The 11,526-nt window shown below is 36.0% G+C and overlaps 2 protein-coding genes across 2 annotated transcripts in view; one reads left to right on the top strand and one right to left on the bottom strand.

Annotated features, from left to right (window-relative positions):
• The first annotated feature begins 2,593 nt into the window (after positions 1–2,593).
• On the top strand, positions 2,594–5,721 carry txn (thioredoxin). Its single transcript, XM_019121220.2, has 5 exons — positions 2,594–2,748; positions 3,662–3,766; positions 4,089–4,154; positions 5,020–5,085; positions 5,197–5,721. Exons 1-5 carry the CDS (start codon positions 2,725–2,727, stop codon positions 5,257–5,259), a joined length of 324 nt encoding a protein of 107 aa, XP_018976765.1. The 5' UTR covers positions 2,594–2,724; the 3' UTR covers positions 5,260–5,721.
• svep1 (sushi, von Willebrand factor type A, EGF and pentraxin domain containing 1) overlaps positions 5,592–11,526 on the bottom strand; it is a 71,980-nt gene continuing 66,045 nt past the window's right edge. Inside the window, exons 46-50 of the mRNA XM_042727346.1 lie at positions 10,789–10,959; positions 9,102–9,197; positions 8,731–8,826; positions 6,724–6,817; positions 5,592–5,969 (exon numbers count right to left, since the gene is read on the bottom strand). Of these exons, the coding sequence (XP_042583280.1) occupies positions 5,939–5,969; positions 6,724–6,817; positions 8,731–8,826; positions 9,102–9,197; positions 10,789–10,959 (488 nt within the window). The 3' untranslated portion in view covers positions 5,592–5,938. The remainder of the gene's footprint in view (positions 5,970–6,723; positions 6,818–8,730; positions 8,827–9,101; positions 9,198–10,788; positions 10,960–11,526) is intronic.

Raw genomic sequence — 11,526 nt, 5'->3', positions numbered from 1 at the left:
TTCGATTCAATCGAACCAAACAAGACAAGTGTGAATACTTAAATTCAGAATGTTTGAATGACTGTTGTATGAAATTCACAACAATCCTGAAAACTTTAACATTTAACATTAAGAATAAATCTGCACTGGATGTCAGATAAACCCTGCATACTGTACAGCTCCTGGGATTGAGGACCCTTAGCCCTGCACATTTTATGACAAAGCCAATTGAGATCACGTCTCACCTGATTACATCCACAGTGTGTGATGCCAGGGTACCTGGGGTGAAACCTCCTCTCTTAGAAAACTGTTTATAACATTAAGGACAAATGTTTTGTTATTTAATATTTAATGCAGATAATACAATTTAAATATTGAAAGTAAACAATATTCAGTGTGCAGGTGAGGTTATATGAATCATTATAAATAAAGATGTTTTGTTATGCAAGAGTGTTCATTGTCGTTACTACAATAAAAGCAAGCTCTGTTCTCTCTCAGAACAACTTCCAGTTTGAAGAGCTCTGCCTGTGCAGCTTCTGACATACAATCATGGTTAAGGCAAAGACGTGGATCCGCAAAAAACACTTTAAGGGGTTTCCTAAGGAAAGTAACTTTGAACTGAGAGAGGAAGTTCTGCCAGAGCTTCAAGATGGAGGTATGGCTAATTCATATATTTGTATAATTGTATAATTCATATATTCATATAAAGTCACATTTAAAAAAAATGGAATAAATGCTTTTAAATTGTAACACTTTAGAACCACTAGAGGACAGTATAGGATATGAAAACATTTACGCAATCTAACAAGCTATTGCATTTGTTCTGTCTCACAGGTCTTTATCCTCGCCACGAAAAATTACACGACAAATGTAGATAGAAGGCTTTATGGTGAGATCCTGGCAACACAAAGATGAAGAAACTATCAAGAGAATGCTTAAATGGATGAAAGAGGTAAGCTGCTCTTTAGAAATGAATCATTCTGAACTTAATCGTTTCACCTGTCATTACAACCTTCATTAAATGACTGCCATTACACTGCATATAACAACACCAGCCTGTGAATGAGAAAGAGAACTGGTATGAAGACACATTGAATTGTTTTCCTGCAGGGCAAACTGAAGGCGAAGGAAGTGGTCACGGTTGGCTTTGAGAAGATGCCAGCTGCCTTCATAAGGATGCTGAAGGGCAATGGACTTGGGAAGGCTATTGTTAAAGACTGAAGCAAGCTTAGAAATCCATCTGTTGTGTTTTTACGTCAAATACAATATGACACATTTGGGTAACTTGAATATGTGTAGACAGAAAAACCTAGAGTAGTCTGTTTGTGTCTAATGGTCCAGGGAACCAAATGAATCCCATACTTGACCATTAAGATTTTTCTTCTTTCAGCTGTTATGCCACCACTCCAACATGCAAATATTTTTGGTTACTCATCACAGGATTCAGTTAGTTATAATGAAACTGTGTAACCAGACAAGTTTCACAACACTTTTACATGTTCTTGTCGTTGAGGCTAAACCTCTAAATGTACTGTAGAAACTTGTTTGAAACATTTAATGATTCCAGGTGTCACTGTACTTGAACGTTGTGAAATAGACACAAAATCGCAGTAAAACATGTTTGTTCATGAGCAGACATCTTCAGTTAGATTAGTGTCTAGCACAAAATAATGTAAATCGAATGCTTAACAGAAAAGTAAAGTACATTAACATTGAGTAAAAAATAAGTTGATGATTGCATTTTACAGCCACTAGAGGACAGGGTTAAAAAACAACTGGACATGAATTCAAGGGAACGTTTTATAATGGACTGTGTCTATAAACGAGTTGTTAATTCCAGACGTGTGCTTTCAAGATAAAGCTATTAAAATAGGTTGTCTAAAGGACTGGCTTGTTCGACAATGAATATACAACAGCAGAAGATCTGAGGGTTTGAGTCACAGTGATTCTGTATAGTAGGAAGTGTGACTAAAAACATCCAAAAGAGATTTATTTTGATTTTGATTTTTTTAATAGGTTGAAACAATTGCTGTTTCAATTGGTTTTGATTTTGATTTTTTTTAAATAGGTTGAAACAATTGCTGTTTCAATTGTTTTTGTATCTCTCTGGTTTACCTTAGCTATTTGCCTATAAGGTAAGATTAGTGATTGGTGTTAGGTTTCAGAACATGTCAGCTGCTTTCAGACATATAGTTTTCTTCTGTGATAAAACAGTTTGTATGTCTAAAAACCTTGAATGTTCTTTGTTTACTATTTGACGCACTATACATGTGCAAGAATGTGTGTGCAATGTGCATACAGTTTTTATAGCCTACTACAGTTTAGTAATCCACCACTACCCTCGCTGCCGTCACGTCGTATAGTAAACCCAGAATCTGTCAAGTCATTCTGACTTGCTCATAGCAAAACCAGGATAAGTGATGGTCTTTCAAGATAAATGAGCATTTTTCACTCCTTATAGAGGTTACATCTAAATATTTATGCCTCAAGCTGCGCAAAACGTACGTATATAGTATTTTCTGAGCTTTATCTGCTGATTATATGTATTTGCAGTGTGTAGTGGTAGTGGGCGGGGTTACAGAACCTCATAATTCCATGATTGGTCCGTTGTCTTCATTGGAGGCGGGGCTACGTGACAGTGTTCACGCTAATGATGCGGGCTGCTGCTTTGACTGTCAATGAAGCTGGAGCTTTCAGAAGACGTACACAGAAGAACAGTAGAAGACAGACATCAAAACCATCAAAATGATTATCATAATTGAGGATAAGGTATGTATATAATACCAATATTTGAGCTGCTACCTTGACTTTGACTGTAACTCTTTATAGGTAATGTACGTTAATTATGTTTGACTTCTGATGTCTATGAAAAAAAAATATTAGAATAGGTTTATAACTTTAATAAAAAAAAAAAAAGTTTGTATATAGATAAAAATAAGCTGTAACCGCATGTATTTTTTTGTTTTTATTATTATTATTATTATTACGAAACGCTGAACATTTGTTCTCAGTTACTTTTTAAACAGGACATCAAACGTACGATTTAATAAGTGGCTGTTAGTTAGAAAGCGTTTGCTTGCGTAAACATCTGTGCAGTTGTAATGGGAGATATGACTCAAATCGGATTCTCTTTGTCTTTTACAGAGTTAATTTTACAAACTTATTCAGTGGTTCTTTGTTTTGTCACGTAACTACGTCACGGCGCAGTCTCTGCTATAAAGTCTGAAGCATGTTTAGAAATCTGTTGTCATATTAGTCTAGCTTTTGTTCAGTGCCCAGCTTTTGTCAATAGATTCATTAAAAATCATCCATCGGTAGTACTGAAACGAGCTGCTTTTTCTCTCCTATGGAGTGTCCTTCTGAAGTATTTTGGTTCTAGACATGCAAAATCCGAGGATCAAACATTAATATACATGCATTTGAAACAGGATCTACATTAAATTGATTTATGATGGAACTTAATACTCACTAAAAAGGATATGAGCTGTATTTCAGTATCTCAAATGGAAAGTGTCACCCCTTTCTAGTCATAGGCCATATGGCTCTTTTTTTAAACATTTGAAAGTCTTTGCCACTCTGATTAAACCATAGCATTATGACTCATCATCGCCCATTTCAGTGAACCTCAGTGGGAAGGAATGTGTCAGTTTGGAAACTGAATCAGCTTTTCCTCTCTCTGCAGCCTGCCTTCGACAATGCTCTGAAAAATGCCGGGGACAAGTTGGTGGTGGTGGACTTCACAGCCACATGGTGTGGGCCCTGCCAGAACATCGGTCCAGTCTTTAAAGTGAGCATTCATGCACTGCTGAATATGTCACCGCATCAGAGATTCAGCGTGACATCTGGAGCTGTCACATAGGCTACACTGAGATTTAGGTGTGGTTGACAACTAACCACTAACCTCAGCCATAGCCTACATGTTTTGTGGTGGTTCACTTTTAATTTTACTCAGTGCACACACACATTTTAACCTGGTTTAGACAACAAAAGCAAGCACATGCAAATTTCACAGATGAAACAGAAGGAATGAAATATTGAGTTCAAAGGAAGTGCTTTGATTGCAAGCTTTGTGGTTTGCTTTTTACAACCGCCTTTTCTCCCCTCCACAGGAGCTGTCTGAAAAACAAGAGAACAGTAATGTCGTGTTTCTAAAAGTGGATGTGGATGATGCACAGGTTAGTCACCTGGTGTCTTTTTTTCTCTAATGAATATACTTGAAAGCCTACAGACTTCTGAGCCAAATGAGCAAAAAACATTTTTTACATAGATTCACCACCTGGGTTTTAATGTGTTACTTTCATTTGAATACTGGCCTCGCTATCTCCCTCCTTCCATAGACGAGGATGTCTGGTGTAATATCATGTATTTTGGATACTCACAGACAGCCTAACCTTTTGTAAGCGACCCAAAGACACACCCGGTTGCTGTTCTCCTGATCGGCTTGCTGATACTGTGTTATTTGATACACAGGATAACGCTCAGAAAGGATATTGGCTGTCATTCAGTTTTATCAGAGGTAGATCGAGACAGTGCCAGAATGGGACAATTCTGATGGTTGCCCATGTTGTTATGGTTACAAACACTAGCTATTATTACAATGCTGTGTTGCAAAGCAGATGGGGGACGGGACGGGATGAGTGTGTATTCAAAAGCTGAATTCTTGATACATGTTTGCGATTTGTTGAAATGTCATGCATTTTGCCTGACATTTAAACTGCAAGGTAAGGATGGCAAATGTGAGCCGAGTGTTTGAAGGTTCTGATAACAGTGCACATATCCAGCGGACATTTTTGTGACTGATTTCAGGAATGGTGCCAAGAATAATTTTAAGATTAAATGAATATGAAACATTTTTTTCTGACCGTATCATGGTTTTATTTATTTTTTTATTTCGACAGCCTTCGAGTCCTGCTGTGGACATAATTTCATCCCTCTTTTACAAAAGTGCTCAGACTGGCTAAGCAAAATGAAAAGACAAAGATGCTTATCATTACACAGTTGACTGAATAAAACTGTTCAGACCTCTCTTTCTCTATCTAGGATGTGGCCACTTTCTGTGACGTCAAATGTATGCCAACATTCCATTTCTACAAGAATGGAAAGAAGGTAAACCATCATCTCTGGAGGTTTTCTGTTCTATTTCCGTGATATTTTTTAACCTGTTTCTTCTTCCTTGTTGTGCTGTAACTGATTCACCTTTTTTTTTGTCTTTTTCAGATTGATGAATTTTCTGGATCAAATAAAGCTAAGCTGGAGGAGATGCTCAATAAGCATAAATGAGAAAAACATACAAACCAACCACTGTAATATAATATCTGTGTATCTAATATACACAGAAAAAAACATCATTCTCAACCTCTAACTCATTCTAATTTTGTCTGTTTCATTTATATCCTGTTTTATTTTAGATTATATACAGACACAGAAGTAAGACTTTTTGTTAAATATTTTGGCCCTCTATAATGGCTATCTCTAATGTATTTTATGTTGGGTTTGTATGAAATTAATACTTTAAAGGAAATGAAAAGTTGACTTTTACAGCGTTCTTGTATTGTGCCGGTTGCATCAAATTGTTAACATGAAATGTTTATTAGTTATATGAGACAAGCAAGTAGAACAATCTGAAAGTTTAATTGAGAATTCTTCATAATTAACTGTGGGAATGAGAATTACAGTTGGTTTTCATATAGTTGTGTGTTCTGTTTTAATAAAAACATGAAAAGAATAGTTTATATACATGTACACTGGACAATCACATCAACATTTTTACACATCGTACAAGTTCATGTATATAGCAGCAGCATATATTTAATACTGTTTCATTTCTACATGAAAAAATACAGCTTTAATTTACAAAACCACTTTCTGAGAGAAAGAGAAAATGTGCTGTATACAAATCTCTGGCATTATGCCAACTTGTTCCAACACATTCAGACTTGAACTTTTGTACCGTGGCACATTAAAAATGAAAGTATGCAGATCTTCTTTTTCTGAAAGACAATAATTAATAATCAAAGATCAGTTGAAGACTGTTCAAAATTCTTTTTGACCCATATATTGCCACCAAAATCACTAAATAAATTTCAAACATTTATGACAGCACTTGCTTGAGGCAATGGTGCATTCGCTTGTACAGTTCACACAAACCTTGAAAAAGTATTTAAGCTCATTTGAATCTTAAATCGACGAAGTGTCCAGTAAATATAATTGTGAATCACTCTGCAACGAAGGCTGCATCATCTAATTTGCCGAGGGATCAAGCCGACTAGCTGGAAACACTTATAGCAAAAACTGTCAGATCAACAGTACTTTACTGAGAGACTGTATTTGCTCAATAAAATCTTGACATTGATACTGAATCAGTGAAATAAAGATTGGAAAGAAGCAAATTACTGTAAAGAATGAATCACAATAGAACTGGGAGCAGTATCCATTTCCTATCCCTCTGCTCACTAAATGACTGGATTGCGACCAACTGCAGTGCTCTGGGCAATGTAGGTTTACTGTGAGAAATATCATGAAACTAGGTGTGTCTGAGGCATAAACTTATGGTTTCCTTACTCGTCTTTCACAATCAGTAGGAATCTCCCAGCTGAGTTATTTAGTGTTCCTTTTAATATTCTGGGGAAGTGTTGAGGACTGTGATACATCAAATGTTTCAAAATCTTCTATGTAATGTGCATGTATGGACATGCATATGTTAATATGAATACGTCACATATACCTAGTTTGTGTGTGGCTTACCTAGAGCAGTCATATCCTCCCCATCCTTGACTGCAGTGACACCTGTTTGGCCGGATACAGCGGCCTCCATTCAAACAGGGCATGGAACACACCGCTAAGAACACACATAAAAAAATACTCTCATTAGCCAATAATCCAGTGCATTAATTATGGAATAATAATAAAAAAAGGATAAATAATAGGAGTTATTAATGAAATAAAGTGCAATAAACTGGATGCAGGACAGTGCTCATTCAGTAAATGCACAGCAAAACAGATTTTGAATCAGGATCAGGATCTGTTTTGGAGAACAATCAACTGGGTTCTTAAAAGGGAACATTTAACCCTCTGTAATTTCAGAGGAACCAAGCCTTTCCAGAATTCCTCTTTGCCCTAGAGACCTTTGTCCTGACATATGAATCAACACCGGTTGAGACAAAACGCTAAGAGTCTGACCACAACAGCAGAATGACAGCCAGTGAGTAATCAGTAAAACCAATAGAACAAACACTGCAAGTGATATTGAATGCAAAACCAGAGTATGCAAAACCATATCAAGTTTGCTTTAATGGATTTGAGCAGCTCAGCAAGTAGGTTTGTTTGTCTTGGTGCTGGAGATTTAAAGACCAATAAATGCATGCAATTATAGTCCTGCTGGTGGTGTTCTCAATAAATCTAATAACGTTTCATTAGGAAATGTAAAAATAAGAAGTGTGTGGTATTGTAAATGTGTTCTTGTTCTTTATAAGTCATACATTCTGCAGATAGTCATGGTATTGTGAAAGCAAATGCATCAATACACATCAATATGTCAAAGAAAAGGTGTTGTTTGAGCAACAGTTTAAGTGAAACAAGGCAAAAATAATATGTTAGACTTAAATGGTGACATAAAATCTGTTTAATATATGTAACATTAAACTTCATTTAAATTCAGGTTAATAATAAGTATGAAAAATTAATATATTTTATTGAAATATAGTAAATTTGTTATAATACAAATAATATAATGTTATAATATATTTGCTATTATACAAACTGTATGTTTTTAGACGCTGGTCATCATTTCTCTGGAATTTTTCAGAATTGTTTTCACCTATTACATGTTTTGCATTTCATTTAAATAGTCATTTGGTGTGACTTTTATATTTAATTTTTATATTCTATGTAGTCTGCCAATTATTATGAATTCATAAAACTAAATGTAGTATAATTAGAAAATGCTGTTTTAAAATAACTTAAGGTAAAGTATGGCGTAAACACTACTCTTATGTCAACTGTCCCTATGTGTTTTCAATAAATGTGTTTTGTTTTACTGCTTGGGCTTCTGGGATCTATTGCATATCACTATTAGAGTCTGTTGTCACAGGTGTTGCCTGGCAACAATGTGAGTATGACATAGGATGACCCCGGGAGAATGAGCCCCGGCCCCCATCCCACCATGAGGTCCTTCTGTCTGTAATCACTTTAATCACTGCACTCCATCCTACTTTTAAACTCTTAAGTTTAATTTGTTTAGCATGATGCCTTTAGTTAATGGTGCGATATTTCCCTAAATAGCAACTTTTAGAGTTGAACTAAGACTTATATCTTCAAAAATGTTCCTAGGCCCAAAAACACAGTAAAGACATCGATTAAATAGTCCATGTGACATCAGTGGTTCAACCATAATTTTACAAAGCTACTTTTTGTGCACAAAGAAAACCAAAATAAAGATTTCATTCGACAATTCCCGAGTTACCATCTTCTGCCAGAGGACCACGACATGCATGTGCATTCCTCTGCTCGTAAACAAGGCTCAGCACATGTGTGTTCTACGTCAGCAGCATCACACACATGAACGAAGATGTTCTGAAGATAAACGAAGGTCTTATGGGTTTGGAACGACATGAGGGTGAGTTATTAATGACATATATAATTTTCATTCTGAGTGAACTGTCCCTTTAACTATTCTGCTACTAATCAACATTTATGTAATACATTTTCTCGATGGCAATTCACAAGTGAGTATACACAAACACACACTCTTACCATTATGGCAGCGTGTGCCTGTCCATCCTGTTGGACATTCGCACTGGTATGGAGCTACACAGCGTCCTCCATTGAGACATGGTAGGATGCAGATGGCTGCAGTAAAAAGCACATTAAGTATGAAACTGTGTGACTTTTGGGTTGAAGAGATAGGAATAATCAGAATAATCAGCTTTTTAAAACTTTAGTATGAGGCAAAACGTTGTTTAAACCACTTGGTCTCTTTCTATTTCCCAAAAATTAACTTACAGACATTCACACCACACCCAGCAGTTTTGCTTCCTGAGAAAGAAAAAGTGAAGCCAAAGAGAGAAATGCAGCTTTGTGTGAGTGCTGCTGCTGTTATGGTGCATGATTGTGTGTGTACTTACGCTCCTCGCAAACTCGGCCCATCCATCCCTCTGGACAAGAGCAAGTGTTTGGTCTTTGGCACACACCTCCATTCTGACATTGGACCCAACAGACAGCTGTACAAACACACAAAACACGATTGATACAGCGATGAAACTGACATAATCACAAAAAAGTTGCAGTGCAATCACTCTCTTAACAGAATTCCAAAATACCACACAAAACATGCAGCATAAGATGAACCAGATGTTAGATGTTAAGACCAGTGAAACTCCACTGATCAGAATTAGTTTCTACAAGCAGCCAGACCAAACAAGCCAACAACTCCAAGGCTGAAAGAGAGGCTGAGAAGGGCTTACAATGTAAAGTACAATGTTAAAACATCACCATGCCAAAAATTAAAGCAAAATATCATGCCTTGTTGAAAAGAGTGACATTCACACCAAAGCCCATCTCTATAATCTCTGTGGGACAATGCTGTTGTTCAGGGACTATTATAAAACCATTTCTGGTCATGGATTGGTCAATATAACATTCTATCTATGCTAAAATATGCAATAACATCTTTGACATAAAGTAACTGTTAGCTACATACTGCTGCATAGCACATAACGTTTACTTGTTAGGGCCTATAGAGCACTTTAACCTACTGACATCAATAAAATTATTGTTAAATTAAATAAAATAATAATAAAATTATATGTTATAAGGAGACTGGGGCAGTATTATAATGGAAGGCAAAGTCTTATTTCTTATCCTACCTTTCAAATTTTTGGGGTCCGTAAGATTTTATTAATGTATTTATTAACCAAACGTGACAGTTACGTCGACTTACATTGATATAAAATTTAATAGAAAGTTAACTTTTAACTTTCTATTCATCAATGAATCCTGAAAAAACTGCATCACAGTTTCAACAAAAAATATGAATCAGCACAACCATTTCTAACACTGATAATAAGAAATGTTTATAAAGCACCAAACTGAAATCTTAAGAATGATTTCTGAAGGATCATGTGATGATGAATATCAGTTGAAAATGTAAAAGTAAAATAAAAAAATATTTCACAACATTACTGTTTCACTGTATTTTAAAAACCAAATAAAAGCACCCCTGAGGTCTGGTACATAAAAAGCTTAGACAAATTTTAATCTTACAAATCAGTAATCTAATTTCTTTTCTTTAGTCATCATTTTTTAATTCAGTTACATAAAAATGTGGATTAGTCTAAGGTGAATCCAAAAAACAAGACTGATTACCCCTGGCTAACTGCTACTTAGACTAATTCGTAACACACTTAATATAATTCTTAATATAAATCTTAATATAAAGGCTTAGTTAATTCAACTGGCCCCTGATAAGCATAACACTTTTTTCAATAACATTAAAAACATTATAAATTCTATTTCTAATCTATTTACAATATTTACAGAAAGGGCATGGAACTTTGGAGGTTTGTGTGAATAAGTTTAATGAGATTCTTGACACCAAAAATGTGCAAATGTGGCTAGTTAATCTTAAGCCACTGACTAGAAGTGTGGCCTAATATCATTGCTATCATTGAATTTTGTAAAGTGCTCAGTGCTTGTGTGTATATGTGTAAATGTGCAAGACTAGTCAAAAGGAGTCACAAGATTTTGCAAAGATGAAGAAAGAGGCTGAAGTCAGAACTCCAAGTGGGATTTAAGGGCAGTTCCTTGTGCTACCTTTGCAGGTAGGGGGTGGGGTCCAAGTGCCATTCTCCAAGCACACACTCCTGCTAGAACTCTCCATGGTGTAGCCTGCGTAACATGAGTACACCACCACATCTCCAAACTGGAACACTGCCCCACGGACTACCCCATTTGCCACGTACAGTGGTGGGCCGCAGGACACCCCTGTGTGTGATTAAAATGGACCGGACCAGTAAGTTAGAAAGGAAGATTCTCAGCATGGCTGAGCAGTCCGTTGAAGAACTAAAGAGAGCTTTTTGGGCCTTTCAAAGTTGGTTATGAAATGGCAATTTCATGCTCTCTCATTTCAATCTTTTTAGAAAATTTCACATTTCTTTTGTTTACCAGGAAGTCTAATTAGTTTTGGGAGCACACAAACAAAACAGGAGATCACAGTATCCTCCATATCTGATAATAGTGATGCTACAAGCAGTGAGTGAAATTCAACAGGTGTCTCACAGAGAGAAAAGTGAATACATACACATACTGCCAGGATCAGATTTCAGAAAATGGGTTGAAATGTTTGTAAAAGATTAAAAGGAGTCAATAAATGTGCACACACACCACCACATACATCTAGTATTACGTATATCATACTGCAGAGCTATAGCATGCAAAAATTTAATTATACAACACAAACAAAGGAGCATTAATTAACTATGAGAGAGTAGGCTTCTAATATTGTGAATGATAGCATGCAGAAGTAACACAGATGAAAATACAGGTGAATGT

The sequence above is a fragment of the Cyprinus carpio genome, chromosome B7, assembly GCF_018340385.1.
Source record: "Cyprinus carpio isolate SPL01 chromosome B7, ASM1834038v1, whole genome shotgun sequence".
Lineage (NCBI taxonomy): Eukaryota > Metazoa > Chordata > Actinopteri > Cypriniformes > Cyprinidae > Cyprinus > Cyprinus carpio.
The sequence above is the reverse complement of the archived record's forward strand: the minus strand, read 5'-3'. Positions and strand labels throughout refer to the sequence as shown.

Bases quoted from the DNA above. Each gene is read 5' to 3' on its own strand.
- txn (XM_019121220.2), top strand. From the start codon at position 2,725: ATGATTATCATAATTGAGGATAAG. The intron at 2,749-3,661 runs GTATGTATATAA...CTCTCTCTGCAG, and splicing joins TTATCATAATTGAGGATAAG to CCTGCCTTCGACAATGCTCT. The intron at 5,086-5,196 runs GTAAACCATCAT...TGTCTTTTTCAG, and splicing joins TCTACAAGAATGGAAAGAAG to ATTGATGAATTTTCTGGATC.